The sequence below is a fragment of the Mytilus galloprovincialis genome, chromosome 8 (genome assembly GCF_965363235.1).
Source record: "Mytilus galloprovincialis chromosome 8, xbMytGall1.hap1.1, whole genome shotgun sequence".
Lineage (NCBI taxonomy): Eukaryota > Metazoa > Mollusca > Bivalvia > Mytilida > Mytilidae > Mytilus > Mytilus galloprovincialis.
In genome coordinates, this window is record NC_134845.1 from 76,900,140 (window position 1) to 76,926,305 (window position 26,166).

A 26,166-nucleotide genomic window follows, 5' to 3' on the forward strand; every position below is an offset into this window, starting at 1 on the left:
ACTATTTCTTGTTTTCTTGTAAATATTTACAATTACTATTTAAATCATGGTGAACACATATATTAACTCTTTGAATTTTTTTTTTTTTTATCCTTTGTGTGGAAGAAATAAGATTGTTTCCAACAATAAATTTGCATGATACATATAATCTACAGATTTCATTCAAATAGAAATGTGTGTAAATCTCAACCACTTAAACAAATGGTTGTGGAGAGTTGTTTCATTGGCAATCATAGCACATCTTCTTTTTTATATTTACATTGAACAATTTTTGTGTGTGAGGGCTATTCCAGAAAAAAATGTATTGGGGGGTTGGAAGGCACATTGTATTAATAATACATGGGTGATGGGTATCAGAGCAACTTTTCACACTATAATGCACTATAAGTCTCAATTACAATTGCCTGGGTGGCGGGTGCTGACAAAAAGTGCCTTCCAACCCCCCCATACATTTTTTTCTGGAATAGCCCTGAACAATTATGACAAAAAAATTCAGTAGTTTTTCACAAAATTGTTGAAACCTACCAGATGAAATATTAATTGCTCAGAAAAGAATAAATTAAGTTATTTTTTAAACTTGACCATAAAAACTTAATACCAGTTTAATAATCTAAATAAGAAAGAATACATTAACTGATAGTATTTAGTACAAACTTTTAAATAGCACCTTATGAACAAAGACATGCAAAGAACATATAAAATCATGTCATAGTCTTTTACAATTTAAATAAGAATGTCAAAGATCATTTTTCAGATTAGCACTTGGTTTTGACTAATAACGGAATACACTCAATAGTTTTTAGCTTGTAAAGTTTTTATTTTTCTTTTGATATTGAACTTTAAAATATTTGTATGTGATATAATAAATAAATTATTTGCCTTAACTTTCATGAAAACTATTTCAAAGCCTTTCATCTTTTGCCAAATGTCTTAAAAAACAGATATTTCAAAGGAAAATTTGTCTTTGACTGTAATTTATGGAATTAATCAACTTAAAAAAAAAGACAATCTTTTCACCAAGTTTCCATGAAATCTTAACATTTTAGGAACCAACATCTTACCGTTAAGTTTTAAAAATGCAAATAAATAATTAACAATGTATAAAAATAAATCAATTTATCCTGCAACAGGTTACAATCCTGTCCAGCCTTCTATCACAGTAGTCAAAATAGCTGTCAACACCACTTACAATGATACAAAATTTGTCTTGAAGGTCATCCATAATTATCAATATTACTCACAAGTGTACAGAGAACTAACTATATCAACATTCTGTCTGTATTATATACCTGTGCAAGTAATGTTAGAAAGTTTTAATGAATTTGAATAATGGTTTCTGTTGAAAATATGACCATTCTTCCATATATCACAAATGCATTTCAAATTTATAGGAATCTTATGAATTTGGCATTTAGATGAGTCCACTTGCTTGTGAGATGATTTTCCATACTGTAAGGTGTTTTTAATGCAGTTCCATATCTTTCTTTTTGGGACTTTTAAAAATTGTTTGAAAGAGCCTTATATCCAAAGTTCCTAATCAAGAAGAATCGTAGTAATAATGCTGGTCTTCAACTAATTAACTTTGCTACTATATATATATGACATAAGTTTCCCAATTGACTACAATCTTGACAAATGTAGAATTGAGAAAGGAAATGGGGAATGTGTAAAAAAGACAACAACTGGACCAAAAAAGTGTACACATGTGATTAACTCTGATAGAATATGGCTGACCCCATTTCAACAATTATCAATTTTAATGCCTGAAGTTAGCACTTACAAATATTTTATATAAATAATAAACTGTGGATAATACTTGAATTTCACGTTGCTGGTCAATTTCTCTACACTTTCATTAATCGTTGACACATAGTCAAAATATATTTTGGCATTAACATTTTACAAGGGTCAGATAGATATTCAAACGTAGTAAAAACAGTTGTCAAAAAAAAAAAAGCCTTACTGCATTTACAACCTATGATATATGAGACGACTATTTCTGCTATTAAAAGCAAATGCCCTTGATTCAAAATTCATATCATCAATTACACAATACATATCCCAACAAAAATAATTTCAGAATCCTCATCATTTCAAATCTATCACATGATCATTAACAAATTGATAATTGACAGCTATTTTTCCCTTGAGCGGCAAAAGGTCTTCTATATATAGCTCAATAACATGCATAGAGGTCAAAGTTTGCTTCATGCTCCAATTGGTCTTGTCGTAACACCACCAGTTTGCCGCGGACAGCCCATGCAGGAAGAATTATTTGTATTGTTGTTAAAACAATTTCAGTCCTCGAGGAAGAAAAAGTTCCCAGTCTTCTTCTGTTCTGAATCCTGAAATGGAAGATCAAAAAGGTTTAGATATTTTGTCAATTAATTGAATCATATAAAATGTACAAATTCCTTTCACGATATAAAGGAGTTACATTATTTTCATTTAGGATCATAACGGCAAGAAGAAAAGAACTAGAGGCAAAATACCCATGTTCAATTTGCCACACTGTCACCACATAGCTATGACCAAACAAGACAGCAATTATCAAAGTTATGTAGTGATGGCATCAGTTGAGACTGAAAACATCCAAGACCAAGTTTTATGCAACATTGACTGTTCTATTTGATGAAAAGCTATTCCATTGATAACACAAGAAGGAAAAGGATTGTTTAATTTGTTGGCATGGTGCATGCTGGTAATATAGCATATTTAGGATAGTTTTTTTTCATTTGATTTATTCAAAAGAATGTGTTGACAATATTGTGATTTTGAAAGTCCACTCTTACCCTCACACATCCATTTTAATGGAATACATGTTTTAACAAACATTGGCTCCTTTATAAATGCAAACCAACATTATTACGCTAATTTCATGTGCAATTGATGGAGGCTAAAATGATTGACTGATTACTGCTTAACAACCAGTACAAATACTTCCTGCATATTCAGGACAATAACACATTGATGTGTCAAGAAAATACCTTTCTGTACTAGAATGAAATGCAGAATCTTTCAAACTGGTAGACCACAAGGGAAGTCTTCTGTAAAGACGAAATCAACACAATTTTCCACTAAATAGTATTTCAATAATTACATCATTTTCGGGAAAATATTTCAGCAGAAATAGTTTATTCAGTCTCCGTAATATAATCATCTGCAATCATGAGATACTTCATGAGTGGAAATTATTTTGTGAAATCTAATTTGATGCTTGCCAAAGATGTTATGCATGGAGGAAAAAAATTTTGTGGGACCAATAAGGTATAATAAGAACTCAACTAATGGAAACCTTGAAATAAATGATAACTAATGGAAACCTTGAAATAAATGATAACTAATGGAAACCTTGAAATAAATGATAAAACCACAAGCGAAGGCCTCTATTTAAATAAAACTCTTCGATCAGTATTTTTAAGTTCAGTGTATATTTTACCTTGACTGAGTGGCGTTTGTTGATTCTTGGTCTGAAGTTGTTGGGATCTCTTCTGAATGTTATCTCCAAAGACCTCAAAAACTTATTCATTCCATTGAGTAAGGATGATGGTCTGTCAATAAAATAAACACAAAAACAATTTAAAAATTATTCTTCCTATTGTATTACAATTGTACCTTTGGAATCCAGGACTCTTACCTATTTCATTTACTTTTCAAGAACTCGTATTGTTTTATCATGGCAGGTGATCTTGCATATCAGGAGATGCCTACCCTGTTGTAACAACTGGTCTCATTCTATTTGTAGATGATGAATTTCATCATGATTTTTCCTTTGGTTTGTATAATCAAAATAGATTTACAAGTTTTCAACATATAATAAATTACGCCCTTAACTGTTCTACATTTTGGGGGCCATTTACAATATGTATTTTTCTCTAATTGATGAAGGCTAAAAAACTAGTTTACAAATTATCCTTTTTTTCTTTTTTTTGTTATGTAATGTTAACGGCACAATAGATGGAAATATTGTTCCACTTATCAGGCCATGCAAAAAAGATTGTTGTTAACCCTTAACCCTGCTGGGTACATTTTGTGTCAAGATATCATGAGAAAAAAATCCAAGCCACTTACGAGTTTGCAATTGTATCAATGCCTGGGTTTCCTTCAAACACAACAACTCTGTCAGCTAGGTAGGTAGCCATGATGAAATCGTGCTCTACCACGAAGGCTGTTTTCTTGGCATGAAGAATAAATCTGTTGAAAAATAAAAGTGATTCAATATGCATGTTAAATTCATTGGAGTATGATTGAAACAACGGTTTGACTAAATAATTACTAGTCTGACTAAATTTCTTTTGCTATTGGTGAAACAAATCTTCTTTTTTTCATGATTTCAGGTGATAACCTAAGGCTGTAGCAAGCTGTCTTAATTAATGGAATTTTTCACGCATGACTTTTATTATTCTTTTTAAATGTTTTAATGAGAAAAGAAGTATATTCCATTACACTGTTTTGGTCTAGCTAACACACAAAATATGTTAATGAAATTAATAAAGCCCTAGTTCTTGTACCCTTTTCTTCATGTCAGATTACTGTATCATTTTCGGGAAAATTACTCAACATTTAAGTTCAGCATCCGTAATATAATCATTTACAGTAATCTTCCTTGTTAATAGCATTTCTGTCCATTATCAAACTTTTCTATGTCCATCAAACAAATAATTCTAAAGTAGATCAATATTATATTTTTAGTAATTAAAGACTTATATTTCAGTTTCTATTGTGATTTCGCACTAAACTTTATAATTGAAACAACCCTATTTATAACTTTTTGTATTCCCCTTCCACTTCACTTCCAGCTGAAAAATTTGAAAAAAAAATAAACAAGAATGTGTCCACAGTACACGGATGCCCCACTCGCACTATCATATTCTATGTTTAGTGGACCGTGAAATTGGAATAAATTCTCTAATTTGGCATTAAAATTAGAAAGATCATATCATAGGGCACATGTATACTAAGTTTCAAGTTGATTGGACTTCAACTTCATCAAAAAGTACCTTGACCAAAAACTTTAACCTGAAGCGGGGCAGACGGACGAACGAACGGACAGACGGACGCACAGACCAGAAAACATAATGCCCCTCTACTATCGTAGGTGGGGCATAAAAAATAGTTTTGACTAATCAACATGATCAACTTTAACACTAGTTTTCATGATTATTATTTTTACTTAATGAAAGATACTTGAGTTATTAATTTTGTTGTCTTCACAAATCAAGCTATCAGTAAACATTAGTAAATCTTCCTAGTTGCTAGTTGCAACATAAATCACAATATTTTTTTTACACTGAATGATAACTGTATCATTTTCGGGAAAAATGAATCAACAAAAAAGTTCAGATTCCGTAATATAATCATTTACAGTAATCTTTCATCCAGGGCCAACATAAGATCCATATATGTTGTATTTATTTTGAACAAAAAATTAGGCCTTAAATTTTCTCATTTGAATTGTTTTGCAGTTGTCTTTTCAAAGCCTTTTTAAATAATAGCTTACTATGCAGTATGGGTTTTACTCATTGTTGAAGGCCGTACAGTGACCTATAGTTGGTTACTGTATCATTTTCGGGAAAAATGAATCAACAAAAAAGTTCAGATTCCGTAATATAATCATTTACAGTAATCTTTCATACAGACCAACATAAGATCCATGTTTGCTTTACTTGTTTGGTACATAAATTAGTTGTCTGCTCTATGTTCGGGGTTGTCTCTTTGACACATTCCCCATTTCCATTCTCAATTTTATTTTCATTAGTTCTCTCATATGGCCTATTTTTATATTTGTCTTTTGAAGCCTTTTATAGCTTACTATGCAGTATTGATTTTGCTTGTGGTTGAAGGCTGTAGTGACCTTTAGTTGTCAACTACTATGTCGTCAGGTCTCTGGTGGAGAATTGTCTCATTGACACTATTCCATATCTTCTTATCTTAATAAAACTTAATATTTTTCTTTGCATCACTACTGTATCATGTTCGGGAAAATTACTCAACATTTAAGTTCAGCATCCGTAATATAATCCTTTACAGTAATCTTCCTTGTTTAAAAGCATTTTTGTCTATTATCAAATTTGTCTAGTGTCTGTCAAACAAACGAACTTTTTAAAAGATCAATGTTAACTTTTCCTTATCAGAGTAATAAATCAGTTCTTACTGAATGTATATATAATTAATTTCAAAGTATAGTACACAGTAACAACTTTTTAATATCTGTGGGTGACATGTACCAAGGCTAAAGGTCTTAAAACTTTTGAACTGGACCCCTTTTTGAAAGTGGCAGTTTTCATTCACTTTATCCCATTTAAAGCAGAAACATCTTAAATTAATTGAATGTTTAATTCATTCTGATCGTAAATATGTAATATGTGCCACTCAATGTTGAGCTAAGCAACACACTATCAAGGAGACCAGAACAGTTTGCTCACCTCTTAATGACCTTGGCAGCGTGTAAACGCTGTTCAGAGTCCAGATAAGCTGAAGGTTCGTCAATCAGGTATACATCAGCTGGTTTACCTAGACAGAGTACTAAGGCCACTCTCTGCAACTCTCCTCCAGATAAATTCTGAACCTGTAATTACAAAATAGGTGTAACTGAAATAAAATACCAAATATACCTTTGTTTTCTGCAGATTTACTTTATTTATTGTGTTTTGATTTGAGAATAAAATGTACTTTTTCAATTGTAAACAAACATTATACACATATATCTGCATAAAATATAGGTGTGTCTAGTATGCAGCAAGAGAAGAGATTAACACTGGATATTAAAGATAATTTATGGATAATGTAGAACTGATTCACATGGAAAATGCTGACATCAGGAGAAAATACCTGCAATGCTAAAAGCAAATGTAAAATTAATCTTTCTTCAAAATTTAGAAACCTAAAAATGATTTGCATATTTTTTTCCATGCAGATATTAAGGTCCATGCATTCCTAGCTAAAATGTTATTATTCAAATAAAATATGGATTTGCATGACAGTGGCGGATCCAGGGGGAGGGTTCCGGGGGTTGGAACCCTCCTTTTTTTTGGATGATCAATGCATTTGAATGGGGACATATAGTTGGAACCCCCCTTTGTCCTGAGTTGGGAACCCCCCTTTTAAAATGGCTGGATCCGCCCCTGCATGATTAGAAAATATGTTCTCGTAAGGGATACTTGTACTGCTTATTTTGACATCTACTCATATTTAAGCTTCTGAAAACGGTCGCTGACATAACTCTATAAAATGTGTACATCTCATGATTACTGTTATCATTTTCGGGAAAATTGAATCAACAAAATAGTTCAGTTTCCGTAATATAATCATTTACAGTAATAATCAACATCACTCTAAGCTTACTGTATGTATATACTTTCCGTGTAAATTAAGATTTATTTATTTTCACATTTGAATAAGATCATTCTCAGCAATCCTCATCAGACAATTCTGATCATATTTTTTTTTTTATTTGCCCTCATTTTCCTAGCTGACTGACATACATTCTATAAGGCATCAGATGTCAAACAATCCACTCTTTCAATTTCGTACAAAAAAAACTAAAAAATTTAATCTATAAAATTGTCACAACAAATAGAGGAATAAATACCACCAGCACGATGAAGACAAAAGTATTTGCTAAAACAGTGTACAAACCTCTTGGTCAATGATAGCTTCCATCATCATGGGTTTCATCACATCAGTAACAAACTGAGGGTGGATGTAGGCATCACGGATCCTATCGTGCAATAACTGTCGCACTGTTCCTTGAGACTTAGGACTGATCTTCTGGGGTTTATAACTCACATTCAATACAGGACAGGAGCCTGAAAAACAATATTTCATTTGAACATATCATAAGAAATATATTATAAGTCTATACATAACATCATGAACATTGATCAATGTTTTCACATTTCATTTAGTAAAATAAACAAACTTTTCCTTCAGGTACACAAACAAACTTTAAGTTACTGTGTGAACATAAAACTAACATAACAATACCCCCTCTCCACATAAATCAATGTTAGTCTACATTTTGCTTTCAGGAAACACCAAATATGAAAGGGCAGTACATAATGATATAATATGCTATATACTGAAAAAAGTTTAATGCAAGTCTGAAATAGGTATCTAGGAGAAGCAAATACAAAGGTCCCTTTGTGTTGAGAAGTGTAAGGATATGATAAGTACCATGCCTTACCAAAGTTTACCCCAATAGTCATTCCCATGATTAAATACTCTGCTTTAAATCATCTATATTTGAATCCTGAACATTTAAAGCATTTTTTGTCAACTTAAAGTATACAATTGAACCTCAGAATAAATTTTTCACCAGAAATGTCTGAATGTGAACAGCAATTTTATGTTTTCTTCATCACTGGTTCAACAGTACACATATGTGCATCATTTTCTTAGCCAAAAGTCCAAACACATTGGAACCCATGCAGATATCTATAATAGCTAGTCAAATAAAATACTTGTACAATTTAAATAACAAGATGAACTGTCAGCTATTTATTTATACAGCTGAATTCCTAGTGCTTGCAAAGTAAAACTTTGGTTGGTTTGCTTGCTTTGTTTGTATAATTGTTTATACAAGCTTTGTAAATAAGATTGACATCTTTAAACAGTTTATGTAGGCATAGTTCAACCTGTATATATCATATTTGAATTTAATTGGATATTATCCAAAATAAATCATACAATATACAAACAAAGCAAGCAAGCTAACCAAAGTCTTGCTTTACATGCATTAGGAAATTAACTGTAACAAGATGATCTGTGAGCTATTTTTGTTTTAAAAGTATATGATATATTATCTTCTTACCTCCTTCATCTGGGGCTAATTTTCCTGCCAGCATTCTGATGAATGTCGTCTTCCCTGTTCCATTCTCTCCCAACATTACAATAATTTCTGAATCTGTGAACTGGCCTGTTTTTACAGAGAGTGTGAAATTTCCTGAAAAAAAAAGACAAAATTAACATGATTTATTAAGTAACAAGTAAAACATTTGTGCAAAAACGACCACTGGGTCGATGCCACTGCTGGTGGAGATTTATTTCCCCGAGGGTATCACCACCCCAGTAGTCAGCACTTTTTGTGCCGACATGAATTATCATTGATATGGTTATATTTATAAATAAACTGTTTACAAAATTTTGAATTTTTGAAATACTAAGGCTTTTTTACCACAGGCATAGATACCCTTAGCTGGATTTGGCAAAACTTTTAGGAATTTTGGTCCTCAATGCTCTTCAACTTTGTACTTTATTTGGCCTTTTTTACTTTTTTGGATTCGAGCGTTACTGATGAGTCTTTTTGTAGACGAAACGTGCGTCTGGCGTATATACAAAATTTAGTCCTGGTATCTATGATGAGTTTATTTACAACGGTAATGTGTTTGTGTACAGTTAACAAGTTTACACAAGCTCTCTCTAATTTTAAAAGCCATATATAATTCACTGTAATATTTTTGTACAACTTCACAACCTAAATCTAACACAACTTATTCTTCAAATTTTTGTTGTATGATCATTAAGTTTTCTATTGAACCTCAGAAGAAATTTTTCACCAGAAATGTCTGAATGTGAACAGCAATTTTATTTTTTCTTCATCACTGGTTCAACAGTATACTTATGCTAATGTGCATCATTTTCTTGGACCATAGTCCAATCCAATGGGACTACTGAAGACATCTTAATGGCCCCATCAGTCATGGAGGGGGCATAAGAATACCATCTACTAAACTAAATTATAAACCATTCCAGAAGACTTCTATAATTCTCTTTTTTCCCTAGAAATAAAAACCAAGTATTGTTTCCCCCAATCCTTACAGATAATTTTATGTCATTTCATAAAAGTAACATTTTTGTTCAACCTACCTAAGAATTTTTTCTGATTAGGGTATTCGTATCTGCACATTCTTTTTATTTCTTCTTCCATAGCTGTTTCTGCCACTTTAAATGTCAATGAAGTTTCTCGGAATCTCAAATTCTCTGTTGGCACAAATCCATCCAAAAATATATTGATACCTGTCAAAGAAATGATAACCATTGTTAAAATTGGTTTCAGCATCAGAAATGACTAAATCATTTGTGTACTTCATTAAATCTGTATCATTTTCGGGAAAATTGAATCAACAAGATATTTCAGTTTCCTTAATATAATCATTTACAGTATAAATCAACAATATATGTAGGTATTAGATAAGTATTCATGGTTTGTATTAAACAAAGTTACATGTTCAACAAATATAATTATAAAAGGTTTGCTTGTAGCAACAGATATCTGTATATAATCATATTTATATGTGTATTTCATCAAAACTGTATCATTTTCGGGAAAAATGAATCAACAAGAAAGTTCAGTTTCCGTAATATAATCATTTACAGTAATCTTCAATATTTTTAAGAATTATATTAGGGCTGTTCCAAAAATAAATAATGTATGGGGGGCAGTAAGGCACTTTTTATTTGATTCCACTATGCATCAATTTTTAATTGGATATTTCCTTTTAATGTTTATTATATAACCACCACCCATCAAATTTTAATTAAAGTGCCTTCCAAGCCTCTCCCCTAAAACAATTAATTTCAGGGAAAACACTTTATTGTTTTGCTTGTAGGAACAGATATCACTATATAATATGTATACTTTATGATTACTGTTATCATTTTCGGGAAAATTGAATCAACAAGATAGTTCAGTTTCCGTAATATAATCATTAACAGTAATCATCAATATATGTAGGTAAATACTCATGGTTTGATTAAACGGTCCATTTTCAACACATTTGATTGTAGCGACAAAAATCCCTATATAAAACATCAATACTGTATCATTTTCGGGAAAATAGAATCAACAAGATAGTTCAGTTTCCGAAATGTAATCATTTACAGTAATCATTTACAGTAATCTTAAATATGTTTAGCAAAATATTCACCACATTTTCAACCAGATGCTCCACAGGGCACAGCTTTATACGACCGCAGAGTTCGAACCCTGAACATTGGGGCAAGTATGGAGACAACATTCAAGCTTGATACAGCTCTGAATTTGGATTGTGATTAAATAGTTGACACAACACAGGTTTCTGACACATACTGAATGTGGTCCATAGATGCCAACCCCATTTTGACACAATTCGTAACAAACTATCAAATTTTCCGTATTTTTGAAAAGTTTTCAGTAGTCATTCATAAACTTGCATTTACCAATAAAAATTACTGACAAGTGGTTGCTAAATGATGTGCACTAAAATTTGTCATTCAACATGTTGTCTTTAGTATGTATTCCATTCATTAATTTTGTAGATGTTCTCCACTCGTACATTTTCGTTTTGTCAAGGAGAGGTAGAGAAAGGGGAAAAGCTACTTTAAAATGCAGGTATGCCTCTTCGGAAGTCAGTTAGTTCCCAACAATAGGCTAATACTCCCGAGAAACCGGAGGCATTACATTGGCGTTTTCTAAGTACCGGACCAGAACAGAAAAGTAATGATAAAAATCCGCGTTTTACAAAATTGAACGGCGATGATTGGGAATCCGTAACTATTTGACTTTGATCGTAATAGCGTAGTTTTTATCGCAAAATCGGAAAAACTACGGAAAAATCGTTATGGTTGGCATCTATGTGTGGTCTAAGAACTTAAACTAAAAAACTTTAAATTTTAAATTGGACATTACCTATTATGGTCCAATATCCAAAATCTAAAAACATGGTTAGATTCATCATATCAAAGAACCCCAAGAATTCAATTTTTGATGAAATCAAATAAAGTTTAATTTTGGACCCTTTAGACCTCAATGTGGACCAATTTGATAACCGGGGCCCAAACATCAAAAATCTAAATACATGGTTAGATTAAGCATATATCAAAGAACCCCATATATATATATACATTTTTTGTTGAAATCAAAAAAAGTTTAGTTTTGGACCCCAATTTGGACCAAATTGAAAACTGGGCCTATAATCAAAAATCTAAGTATACGGTATGTTTAGATTCAACATATCAAAGAACCCCAAGGATTCAATTTTTGTTGAAATCAAACAAAGTTTAATTTTGGACCATGATTTGGACCAACTTGAAAACTGGGCCCATAATAACAAAAATCTAAGTACATGTTTAGATTTAGCATATCAAAAAACCCCAAGAATTCAATTTTTGTTGAAATCAAACAAAGTTTAATTTTGGACCCTTTGGGCCCTTATTCCTCAACTGTTGGGACCAAAAACTCCCAAATCAATCCCAACCTTCCTTTTATGGTCAAAAACCTTGTCTTTAAATTTCATAGATTTCTATTTACTTATACTAAAGTTATAGTGCGAAAACCGAAAGTCTTTAGACAACGACGCCGCCAACGTGATACCAATATACGACAGGGTTCTCACTAAGGCGAGTCCATGTGTCCTGGACTCATCAAAATCTGTCTGGACTCATCATTTCCAAAACTGGTGAGTCCACAGATGCATCAAGATTGAAATATTTTGTATAAACTGAACACGGTTAAACACAAATATCATCATTTTATAGCTTTAGTTTAAAAGAAATCTGAATTTAATGTGATTTCATTGCTGTGGTAGGCCATGGAGACTAAAATATTACATTATATTGCAATAAATTATCTTCTTCTTGCTGTTGGACTCACCATGGCCAAAAATGACGAGTCCCTGGACTTGCCTTCAGAAATCCTTAGCGAGAACCCTGATACGACCAAAAAATATTCAATTTTTGCGGTCATATAAAAATCGTGTCAAGATCGATTAATTGTTGGTGTTTTAACGTCACTTTTGGGCTATTTTGTGGCGGCCATATTCTTAACTTGGAGGAAGCTGGAGAAAACAATCGACCTTCGATAGAAAACGGACAATCCTAATCAATTAAGGAACAAGAAGAATGCACCCACATAGGAGTTTGAGCTCACAACCTCAGTGTAGTAGAACTATTTGTGTTAAATGGTTTGCTTGTAGGGACAGATATCCCTTTATCATATTTACAATTTTTGAATACTGTATCATTTTCGGGAAAATTGAATCAACAAGAGAGTTCAGTTTCCGTAATATAATCATTTACAGTAATCATCCATATACATGTAAGTATTAAGCAACTCATGGTTTTCAGGCAGAAAAGTCAAATTTTCAAGAACTGTGTTGATAGCTAGTTCAAATTTGTTTCAATAAACATGATTAAGAAATTTAAATACATGTTCATAATCCTGTAGTGCATGGCATCTTGTCTATTTATAAACTTCAATACGAGTAACATTATTAGCAAACTAGCAGCAAAAGTAACTTTCGAATACAAACGGTTACCAGTTGCCAAAAATTAGATATCCTTAACAAGCTCAAATTTCTTTAAAGAATAAAATTTTACTTGACAGGCTTCAGATTTAAATCCAACCTCAGTTAAGACCATTTGTCACCAGAAAAGTCTGAATGTGAACAGCAAATTATCTTATTCATCATCATTGTTTTATCTTAACACTATTTTTTATTGTTTTGTACACTTATAATACTATCTGTGTCATATTTGGTACAAATTCGTCTAACCTTTTTTAACCAATTCAGACAGCTGAATTTCTTTATAGAACAGAATCTTAATTAACATGTATGACTATAAAGCTGAGTAGTCATGTTACCTTCAGAATTATAACCAACCTCAGTTAAGACCATTTGTCACCAGAAAAGTCTGAATGTGAACAGCAAATTATCTTATTCATCATTGTTTTATAAAAAAAAAGTTCTAGGGTCAGGGGTTTAAAATAGGGTGGATTTGGTAACTAAAACCACAAATACACTTTTATTTGGCCTGAAGCTTAGCAGTCATGTTGCCTTCAGAATTATAACAACCTCAGTTAAGACCATTAGTCACCAGAAAAGGTCTGAATGTGAACAGCAAATTATCTTACTCGTCATTGGTTCAACCAAACACTTTTCTCATTGTTTTATATGTTTTTATTTCATTCTGTGTTGTTTTCTATACAAAAAGATCATTAATCCATTTTTTTTTTATCATTCAGACAGCTGACAGTGAATCATGGCCGACCAGAAGTAGCATTATTCTGTTAAATTTCTGCTCAAAAACATTGCCTTATCTTTCTTTGTATTTTGGCTGGATGAAAGTATAAACATGGTATTCCTTTTTGCTGAAAACTGTGTCAAAATCAACTGAGCATTCTTACATATCAGCCTTGTGCCAAAAACTTTTCTAGCTACAAGCCTAAATCAGAATGTCTATATTTCCATACATAATTAAAAAAATTCTCAACTTTCACTAGCAAGTATCAATTTTCATTTGACTCAAACATAGGGCTTTCAAAGAAAAAATAATTTTGTCTGGGCAGTCAAAGGTGAAATGGTTATAAACACCCTGGATAAGGCCAAAATAAACAAGAACTACAAACATTTCCTACATACTTACCTACCTGCCCATTCAAGCCATACTATCAATGACTTTTAAGATTTACAGTCAATTGCATTGAGTGTGCAAGTAAAGGTAATATCTTTGGCTAGCTTGCTTGCTAGCTGTACTGTAAAGTCATTATTTGGTTAGGTAAACTGCCCTCCTTTAAAAATAGACTAGTCCGACATATTATCGAATTAGACTACTTGGAAAGAAAGGGTAGTATACCTTACCTAATAATGACTTCACAATTCAGCTAACATGCAAGCTAGCCAAAGACATTACCTTTAGCTAAACATGCAACGCAATCGGCTGTATCATTGTGTATCATTCAGAATTGAACCAGACCTCAGAAAGGATAATTGGTCACCAGAAAAGTCTGAATGTGAACAGCAATTTATCTTACTCATCATTAGTTCTATTGTTAATTTTCACTAAGATGTGAGCATGACACACAATTATCATTCAGGTGGTGCGTTTAGAGAAAAGGGCAATTGAGATTAAAAATGCAATAGCAAATTAGCCCAAAAATGTATTTTTTCCTTGAAATAAACCAATGTTATTTGAACTCTTGTGAAGAGTTGTCACCTTCATTGTCATTGGCAATCATACCAAATCTTTTTTTTTTAAACATACAAATTTATATCATATACATTGACTTCAACCTCAGAAAGACAAAGTCACCAGAAAAGTCTGAATGTGAACAGCAAATTATCTTCCTCATCATTGGTTTGACAAAACACTTTCCTTCAAGGTATTATTTACTCTAAATGCATTCTGTATATATTTGGTATAAAAAGTGCATTAAAAAGACTGGGAGAAGACCATTATAAAACAATACTCAAGAATACGTTAAATAAACTGCTGAAATTCCCTACCAACATACACAAGAAAAGGCATGGACAAGCAACATTAAATAAAGAATTTGTTAATGTTGGACTCAAATAACCGTTAAAACTGGCACTTAAGCAGTCATGTAATTGAGAACTCAACCTAACCGCAGTAAAGATAACAAAAATGCACTCATTGACATGCTAAGTATACTCAACTCATAATCGAAAGAAATGGAAAACAGAAAGTAGGTGAAGGGCTTCAACATGCCACATGTTGTAACTCAGCACTGTAGTGCTAATGACAAAATATAAAGCAGTCATGCTAGATAGTACTTGAAAAATGTGTGACAAAGTTTGTAAAGCTATTCCATATATTGACAAACAAGAGGTAAATATTCTAAATACATTGACCTCAACCTCAGAAAGACAAAGTCACCAGAAAAGTCTGAATGTGAACAGCAAATTATCTTCCTCATCATTGGTTTGACAAACTGTTCTATGAATTTTATTTAATTTGTATTACACCTGTGGCAAATCTGGTACAACCGAACAAAAAAGTGCATTTGAAACCGTGGGAAAGACCATGTAAAAGAAGAACATCTTCAGCATGTTCAGTGAACTGTAAAACCCTATTTTTTCACTTCTTTTTAAAAAATTCACAACACATGCTTCAAGTTGATGGAAGACCTACACTGGCAGACCTATTTGGAAAATCACCGTGATTTTTGTAAAAAAATCGGTGTTTTTTGGCCAATCTGCGCGGAACGGATAATAAATAGAGGTTCATCGTAAATTTTCCGTTTTACAGAATATTTTGCGGTTCTCCGGAGATTTTCCATGTCTCAGGGAATTATCCGTTTGTCCGATAAAACGGGTGTGTATTGAGTCATTGATAGAACCAGTGATGCGTGAGCGACGGTTATTAAAAGGTCGGTTGTATAATCCGTTATGCGTGAGCGACGTTCAATCATTAATTGATCGTTGTATAATCCGTTAAGTGTGAGGGACGGTTGTATTGAGGTACAGATTGTGATATATGTAGAAGTTTACAGAACTACTAGTATCATTAATCGATTGAGATATAAGGAATTTTCAAAAATTTATCACATATGATAATGTTTCTGTAAATTTAGAGAGAAACAGATTATATATTTCTCGGGGTTAAAGGTTTACTTTTATGATGGAAAAATACATGTGTATTTCTGAGGCCGCAGATCATTTAAACTTCATTGGCAAATAGGAATTTTTAAAACGGTCTTGATCACCTGCTGATCCATTAATCTTTCAGAATGAAATGCACATTGATACCTCTTGGGGTTGAAGGCATATATTAGCAAAATTAACAATATGCTACGATGAGATAATAACTAGTTGCGAATTTTAGTCCGAATGTGTATATATATATATGAGCATATGGACATACATTCATCTTTATAATTAATCAGTTCATCTGTCATTTGTTTTATTAAATTACTTTTCAATTGTGGTATAAATACAATTTTATCATTGTGTAAGACGATTTGAGAATAATGCTTTCATCGTAAATACTTCAGAAATTATAATTGATTCAAGAACCGTTTATTGGAACAAAAATAAAATGAACGGCCTGGAGGAAGTTCTAACCTTAGATGATATCAGGGGTCAATTGGTATAGCAGTATGTTACGTAATACAACGATCGTCGATGCATAATATGCATATGTATGTATATAGTATGCATGCAACTGGATTTCGACAACTCGTTGGTTGTCTTTTAGACAAAGAAGTTCCATTTTAAAGATATGAAAGTACGTCAATGCACGTCTTGTAAACTAATCTGTTACTTTTTGAAATATAAATAAGTTATATTTAAAAGATTGGATGGTTATTTCACACGTATCAAAGTTCTTCTGTCATCATTACTGTTTTTCAATTATTTTTTGAGAGTTCGATCTTAAAACTAAGTTCGTCCTGACATTTATGGAATATTTGCCACTGGAAGTTAAACAACCAACAACCAATCATCTTATTACAAAATTTAAAATATGCCTGAGCGATAATATTCTTTTAAATTTTAATGTGAAAGACAGTTTCTCCATTTATAAGAAGGCACTTCCAGGTCTAATGTTAAGTGTATCTAAATCCCGGGATTGAGATTTATTTACTATACTAGCAAAAAAAAAAGAAAAGAAAAGAAATGATGATACGTTTTTTTTTAATAATTAATATATATAATTAACGTTAAAAATATATGTAATTAACTTGATCTAAAACTTGACCTCGCTCATAATAGAGAATGTTAAAAATCAATTGTGTCGACTGCACGGGATTGTCCAACGGCGGGAAATACCCTGTAACTATAAACACAGGTGATGTTACTGACCGATTGTGGAATGTCAATTAAAGGGTTAAAGTGATGTGTAATGATTGACATTATTGTGCGCTTGAAAGTTGAGGCTCTAGTAGGTTCATTTCAATTGATAATCGAAAATCTAAAATCATTTTTTTTTCAAATCAACGATGAAGTTTTGGATATTATGGAAGGGATTTTTTTAAGGACAACGGAGGTACCTTAAAAGTCTATAGGAAAATATATAAATAAAATAATATAAAACAATTTCGAAGGTCACAACTTGTATCTTATAAATCAATGATAAAGCGACTTCATCAGTATTAACAGTTGTAAGATTGCAATCAGATGACTTTTAATTTTGTTTGTGTTTCAGGAGTGGGAGTGTATAAGATTACCTTATATTACAATGTTTGTTTATATTGCTTGACCCTTATGGGTGTAATTTTGCAATAAAGATTAAAAATATATATTTTGGATGTTCCATTCTCAGCATTGTTTCTGGTCTTGTCTGTTCGTTTGTTCGTTCGTCCGTCTGTCCCGCTTCAGGTTGAAGTTTTTGGTCGAGGTAGTGTTTCATGAAGTTGATATCCAATCAATTTTAAACTTAGTACACATGTTCACAATGATATGATCTTTCTAAATTTAATGCCAAATAAGAATTACCTCATTTCCTCAGTCCACTCAGGGACTTTCTATACTAATTAAAGATAGTCCTTGGTCTGTTAAACATAGAAAATGATAGTGCGGATTGGGCATCCGTGTATACTAGTGACACATTCTTTTTTTTAATTTATTAAACTTGTTCTCAGTGGCAGATCCATATTTTTTTTTATATATATAAGGAGAGGGGAGACTAACTGATAATGTCATGAGAGGACCAGCTCCAGTCATTCTCAAGTGATTCCCTATATAATCAATATTTATTTTTCAACAAAAGGGGGCGGACACCGTGTCATTCCCCCTTTATAGCCGACTGAGAAACTCAAAGGGCTGTTTAGGCAGTCTATGTCGTCAAAAGCTTCTATGTGTTGTATAGCCAGTCATTGAGTCAGTGTCGTTAAAAACCTCCATGATATCAATCAATCAAATCAAGACTATTAAAAACTCTCATCAACGCCATTCCCCACTAAATCCGGCTCTGGTTCTATTAATTTCATTACTTCTTCAACATACTAGTATCGGGAGCATGTGAGTATGGTAGCACTCCGTAGATAGGTCTGTAGTTTTGCATGGCCTAACGTATTAGAAGGCCAGGGTTGGAAGGTTATTCAACATTCTGTGGCTCAATTGTAACTATATTTTCTGTGAAGTGCTACCTAAGCCGTGGCCTGGTGAACCCTACCCATTTTTTTCAAAGGATTTTCCAATAGCACATCGAAACACTTCCAGCATTCTATATTTTTTTCACCAAAAAAATTGTACCTCAGCATAATACAGGTCATGAGGTACATTTGTTTGAGAAGGGGGTTTCAATTATTGTTTAATTTCCTGTTACTACGAATTTTCGGGATTTTTTTTTTCATCAGATTTCCCCTGTTGTCTTTTCTTTTAACTCCGTGTAAACCCTCACACGCGATGTTTACAGAATTATTTGTTTGTAAAATTAAATTTGTTGTATTACCTCTTTTATCAAAATAATATTTAGTTAGCTTTATTAGCGTCTTTTCAAAGTCCAAGCATTGAACATTGCAAACACATATAAATATTTTCAAATGAATTAGAAAATATCTTCCCAAATCGACAGAACGAACAAAGAGATATTTGCCACTGGTCTTTACCCAGTTAACGATTCACTCTTAAATGCATTTCTCAAAAAACGATGGGAAACAGAAAAAAACAGACTATATCTTTTGGATAAACAGCCAAGGACATTTCCAGACATGAATATAACTGCATGGACCATCGCTTAAAAGTTTTGTGACAGAACAGACTTACAACTTTACTATAGTACATGTACAGTGCTTAGAACTCTCATAATTTTACTCCAGTTTACATAGTGCATTATTTAATGTTTTATGATAACAGAACTTTGTTTTATCAAGGTTTATCATAACTCGTATGGTTTTATGATAACTGATTTCTGAGGAATATGTGTAATAATGTAAACTTTATTTAAAGATACGTTTTTTCCAATTGGCGCTAAAGAAAAGCACCATATGAATATTCATGAACCTACAACGATTGCTCAAAATCGTGATTTAAAAATCCTGTTTGTGAGATGTAGATTCATTTTAATACCGAAATTTCGTCTATATATTAAGTTTCACAAGTGTATAACACGTAGAAGCTATCAGAAGGTACATTACTTCCATTTTGTTTGGGTGTGAACCATCGATGTTTACAGCAATATCAAAGAATAAGATGATGATGGTAGAAAGAACTATGGGCGTCGTGTGGCAAATATTACATGCATATCGGACCATGAGTTGTCAATCTGTATGAAAAGATTTCCAATACAAACATATTATTGAGAAGGAATGTTTACATGCTCTCGTACTAGTATTACAGGGTTCTTGTGTCGTTCACCTTAGACACACATCTTTTTAACGATGTTTAAAAAAAAAGACAGAACCAATTTAATGTCATATATCCCTATTTTTTAATATAACTATAACAAGAATACCCCTATTTAGCGGACAAGCAGTTTATTCTTTTTTCTGTTATTGAATATTGAATACCAAGAAGGAAAGTAAATCCCGAAATTAATTTGAAACTTTGATACTCAATAGTTTTCCAGCAAAATATTCACAACCCTTGGGGATAATTAGTGTTTGTCCAGTGGCATGTATAACATGCATGCCGGAACAGGAAATTTTGCATAATGTACTTTCAGAACCATGTTCACATCATTATACATTATAGCCAACAATTGAGACGACAACTCCTTCCTTTGTTCGAGAACAATCTTGTTGAAATAGAAATCTGTGATTTTACTATGTCCATAACTTCGATGAACCCAAAGCAAGTTAAATATCGACCTGTATTTAATTCAAATAAGTTCTCTTCTTCTTCTTCGTACATCGACATCCCATGATAACATACTGTTGTCATACGAGGACTAGTTTATTTACCGAACTTTTAACCCAAATAAACAAAATGTATGTTTCTTTCTTATGTTCAATGTAAAAATGTATATAATTTTGAATTGCAACTATCTATAGTTCCGTAACTTTCTATCAAGGCGTATTAAAGAATGGTCGATATGTGCGTATATTTTTGTTAAATCAATATTTCTTGTACGTTTCAAACTGTCCTTCACTTTTGAGAACGAGTACTTACATTTCCCCAAATTTACCCTTGGAAAAAATGTGAAAACAGATTTTTATTTTATCAAATTTTTTTTTTTTGAATTATATAGATTTTTATAAATAATATTCTTTACAACAGAAATGTAATTTATAAACAAGCTTATGCGTTTAGTAATGACTAGTATATCATGTATATCGGACACGCAAGACAGAGATTTATACTATACACCTGATAGTTCAAAAGTTATCGGTCGTATACACTGATCAATACCCTTAGAAGTGAAGCGATGCATGAACTTGCAAGTCCGACAGGAAATCGCTTGAATACCTGAACGTGTCACCTCACAATACATTTGGGAGTAATACCTTTAGCCATGCTGGTGATCAGACAAGGGAAGGTACAAATTTATTTAAATAAGTTTATTACATAAAAGAATTATGAACAAATTAGATTTTCGAAAACAATTTTCACGGAACACTTATTTACGCTCATTTAATGACTTTGAACTATGACTTTTTCACCAATTCCCATATAAACAGTTAAGTAGACAGACCTTGGTTACCACGGTATAGCTGACTTATATTAACCCTTAAACCAAATTTCAGAAATCCTTGTATTGTAGTTCCTGAGAAAAATGTGACGAAAATTTTTCAACTTGGCTATCATGTGTAAAATCAAACAAGTGTTCGGTAAACAGGAAGTTGTTGAGTGATGAATCTGAAAACGCATCAAGTTCCAAGTATAGCTGACTTATATCAAGCCTGAAACCAAATTTCAGAAATCCTGGTAGTGTAGTTCCTGACAAAAAATGTGACGAAAAATATTCATGGGACGGACGGACTGACTGACAGACTGACGGAAGGACAGACAGAGGTAAAACAGTATACCCCCCTTTTTTTCAAAGCGGGGGTATAATTAAATATCTTACAATGCAAAGCTAGTTGTTTGCGATGTGCGATGATGCGTAGCTGCATGGTAGATTACCACGTGAATTAGATCATTTTGATTATCTTTGAATTCACCACAGTCGCTTGAATTTGAGTGATATATGTATGAAAAAAAAATACTGTTATATGTATAATATATATTTATCATATGGGTGTGATAAAGGGTATGCGATAAAGGGTGCGCATCAAAGTTGCGCGATATGGATTAAACAACAGGCTATTTATCACATATGCAAAACTACTGTATTTACTACTAAACATATGATAAATAGAGAATAATACATGGCAAAATCCGTATCATATGCCGTATCACCCTCGACCAATATCATCCCTCGGGCCTAAAGGCCCTTGGGCTGATATTGATGTCTCGGGATGATACGACATATGATACGGATTTTGCCATGTATTATTCTCTATATATTATACATGTTATATATTATACATATAACAGTATTTTTTAAATTTTTTTTTCATATATATTATACATATAACAGTATTTTTTAAATTTTTTTTTCATATATATTATACATATAACAGTATTTTTTAAATTTTTTTTCATACATATATCACTAAAATTCAAGCGACTATGAATTCACGAACACGTGGCTGTTGACACATTACACACAATATACTTAAAATACCTGGGGCAATTTACACTTCTGGTTTATTGTCCCTTTAACCAGCCAGTGTATCTGTGTATGATGTATTTATCTACCGTGCAAGGGTTGTGCAGCCAGTCAAGGTCGTTAAATGTATCTCTATCTCCATTGACAGACTCCCATAATATATTCGAAAGCGGATCCCGGATTTTGAAGAAAAAAAAAGAATGTGGAAGGACGTAAAGACAACATTACAAATTGGACTAGTGTACATGCAACATTCAATCTATTTCTTGTGTGACAGTTTACTGACTGTCAAACCCGTGTTCAATTTATTATTTTGATATGGTTCCATCATTCGAAAATAAGTTATTAAAATCTCAGTAGGCTAAAACAAACTACTGGATTTTACCCACAGAGTGCAACAAACACAGGTCACGGAAATGGTTTCTACTACTTCAAACTTTGGCAATCTAAAATAAAATCTAATCAGTCAATTTTACAGTATCACAATTTCATGTAACAGAAGAAGATAGTGCCTTGAAGATAGCTGAGTAAAATAAATATTTTTTTAAACAAGATATATGTAGGGAGCTCTATTTTTAACCAACCCGCGCATGAACAGATTCATTTTTTCTTGTATTTATTTCCTGAATGACACAACTCTAGAAATGTTTGCCACTGGACATCAATTTAAAAATTAAATAGAATCAGACAGTCAGGCTCGAGCAAAAAACCTTGAGAACGGAACTTTATAGCAAGATATATACTATAGTGTATACAGATTGTATTTGAACACATACGAGGGTCTTGAATATTGTCTTATAGTTGTAAGTAATTTTTCTGTAGTCTTCATATTTTCCCCCATTATTCTATATTCTTTGTTTTCTTGGTGTCTATTTAATTTACTTTTTTGGCCCTTTGTTGTGCACTTTTTGTCCATATATATTCTCTCTTCTTCTATATAAATCCTATTCAAACCCTTATAAACATACACAATCAAAATGTTCAACTCAAAACCCCAGTTGACTTGTCATCCATGGAGTTTTTCTCAACCGTTGAGAATATAACAAATGCTAAATGAGTCCGTTTAAAAAAAAGATGTGGTGTGATTGCCAATGAGAAAACTCTCGTTAAGAGACCATATGCCACAGACTAGTATTTAACAACTGAAACTAGATAAGTTATGAAAATCAAGGAATCTATACATGCTATAACAGCAAATTTAAACGGAACCAAAACGCAAATTAGTAAAATAATAAGTATACAACTAGCATTTCAGCATTTTAATATTGGTAATTATTAATGATGTAATGCGTAAATAAGTTATCCTACACAGTGGAACAAATGGGAAGCCAAAGTACGTTAATGTCTGGATTAATCTTCTGCAAAAACAATGTCATTTTGTTTATTTTATCTGGTTAAATCTTCTGACATCAGACTCGGACTTCTTTAGAACTGAATTTTAAATGTGCGTATTGTTATGCGTTTACTTTTCTACATTGGCTACTAGAGGTATAGGGGGAGGGTTGAGATCTCATAAACATGTTTAACCCCGCCACATTTTCCCGCCTGTCCCAAGTCAGGAGCATCTGGCCTTTGTTAGTCTTGTATTATTTTAATTTTAGTCTCGTGTGTACAATTTGGAAATTAGTATGGCGTTCATTATCACTGAACTAGTATATATTTGTTTAGGGGCCAGCTGAAGGACGCCTCCGGGTGCGGGAGTTTCTCGCTACATTGAAGACCTGTTGGTGACCTTCTGCTGCTGTTTTTCTATGGTCGGGTTACTATCTCTTTGACACATTCCCCATTTCCATTTTCAATTTTATTTCAATAAACTGACTTAAATAAAATCTAAGCAAGTTAAACTGTAAGCTTGCCGCCGTTGATACCCCCGCCGATATATTTCGGTTCACAGGAAGTTGTTGAGAAATGAATCTGAAAACGCACCACACGGTACAACTTACTTGCATAAACCCTGTAACCAAATTGATAGATACGAAAAAGATAGATACGAAAAAAATTTACTTAAATAAATGTTTACATGTAATGTATGACGTACTTAAAATCATCTTTGTGTAAAGAAACGTTTGAATTGGCTGATCTTTTTGTAAAGCATGCTATTTTGACGGTTACGGATTCAGACTCATTAAAGATGCAAACGATGCAAACGGCTATGCTCGCACATGTTTTGATCATTTCTTCCAAACACATACGTTTGCAAAGTTTACATAAACTTTGACAAACTATGCAAACGCTAAAAATGCGTCTGCAGTTTGTCGTTTGTTAGTACAAACGCTGCATTTTTTTCTAACTTCAACCTGATTAAACGAAGTATTTGTTTCTACGTTTGTAAAAAAGTCTGATTACCAACAACATGTGCATGCATTATTGAAAATTCAAACCGGGTCATTAAAGATTTATCAAACGATGTATTTGTTTCTACTCGTGTAGAAAACAGAACACACGCGACACAACGTTTACAAAATTCTTGTTAGAAAGAAATGCGGCCTAAGAAAAATCTTGTTAGAATCACAAGAAGTCTTGATAGGTCGTAAAATAAACTTCCCATCACTTTATTCTTTTCACATGTCAATTTAAAAAAAGAAATTCGCAACGATGTCATAATTGTAAGCACGAGGAAGGCTGGCCAAAATGTTCAACTTGCGGCTAGTGATTGACAGGTATGATTATATCTTGGGGCTCTTGTGGGGAGCGTGGTGTCGGACGGAAAAAAGATTTCCAGTATTCATATATATATAAATGTCGATCTGATGTGGAAAATTGTGAGTTTTTTTTTAATAGCACAAAGAAAAAGACGTTAGAAGAGTAACAATGTGTGACTATAAACGAATTACTCGTTTATAATCTACGAGACTGATCAGATCGAAGTTTGATAAAAAAAAAAAAAAAAAAAAGCATTCAATATCAAACCTTCTTGGTTGGAGAAAACATGTTCAATGTATACCTGCAAATATGTCTTAATAAATTATATTGTGTATTTAAATTATCTCCATTGAATACAATACAATTTATTAAATGTATCTATGATATCCTCCATAAATAAATATCTGAACAGGTAAAGTTAAATTCGGATCAACAGACTGATTTACGACCTTCCGCTTGTCCATGTTGTATTGCAAAAATATCACAGCAGGTATTGCTCACATTAGACAAGTGTTAAATCAGTATGACATAATGTCGGATTACGGCATCTGCAGTAATTAAGAGTCTGTTTTTACTGTTTTTACAGGAACTGATTTATCTTAACATGACAATAAAGAAGAATTTTGTAAGGTGAACATATTTGTAGTATTGCAAAGTTACCACGTGCATTTTCCTGTTCATTGGTCACATTTAAATAGATTATTCTTTATTGAACTAAATTCGATATTTAAATTGCAAGTAACTTTAATATCAAAACCACCGCTTTTTATTTCTCGACTAAAAAGGGTAATAAGACGGTTATTTTTATCTGACTGTAAACAGTGTATATAATCACAACGATCTATTAATATCCGTTGCTCACAGATAACGGATTATACAACGATCTATTAATAACCGTCGCTCACGCATCACTGGTTCTATCACTGACTCAATACACACCAGTTTAATCGGACAAACGGATAATTCCCTGAGACACGCGGATAATTCCCTGAGACACGGAAAATCTCCGGAGAACCGCAAAATATTCTGTAAAACAGAAAATTTACGATGAACCTCTATTTATTCTCCGTTCCGCGTAGATTTGCCAAAAATCGCGGTCATTTGCCAAATAGGTCTACCAGTGCTACTTCACCAAATATATAACCCTGTGTT

General features: G+C 32.6%; 1 protein-coding gene across 2 annotated transcripts in view; it reads right to left on the reverse strand.

The window, feature by feature from the left end:
• Nucleotides 1-793: 793 nt before the first annotated feature.
• LOC143042603 (ATP-binding cassette sub-family E member 1-like) overlaps nucleotides 794-26,166 on the reverse strand; it is a 34,817-nt gene continuing 9,444 nt past the window's right edge. For both annotated transcript variants that reach the window (XM_076215004.1, XM_076215005.1), the window contains exons 10-16: nucleotides 9,868-10,017; nucleotides 8,813-8,944; nucleotides 7,639-7,808; nucleotides 6,426-6,568; nucleotides 4,072-4,194; nucleotides 3,440-3,551; nucleotides 794-2,345 (exon numbers count right to left, since the gene is read on the reverse strand). In XM_076215004.1, coding sequence (XP_076071119.1) covers nucleotides 2,298-2,345; nucleotides 3,440-3,551; nucleotides 4,072-4,194; nucleotides 6,426-6,568; nucleotides 7,639-7,808; nucleotides 8,813-8,944; nucleotides 9,868-10,017 — 878 coding nt within the window. In that variant the 3' untranslated portion in view covers nucleotides 794-2,297. The remainder of the gene's footprint in view (nucleotides 2,346-3,439; nucleotides 3,552-4,071; nucleotides 4,195-6,425; nucleotides 6,569-7,638; nucleotides 7,809-8,812; nucleotides 8,945-9,867; nucleotides 10,018-26,166) is intronic.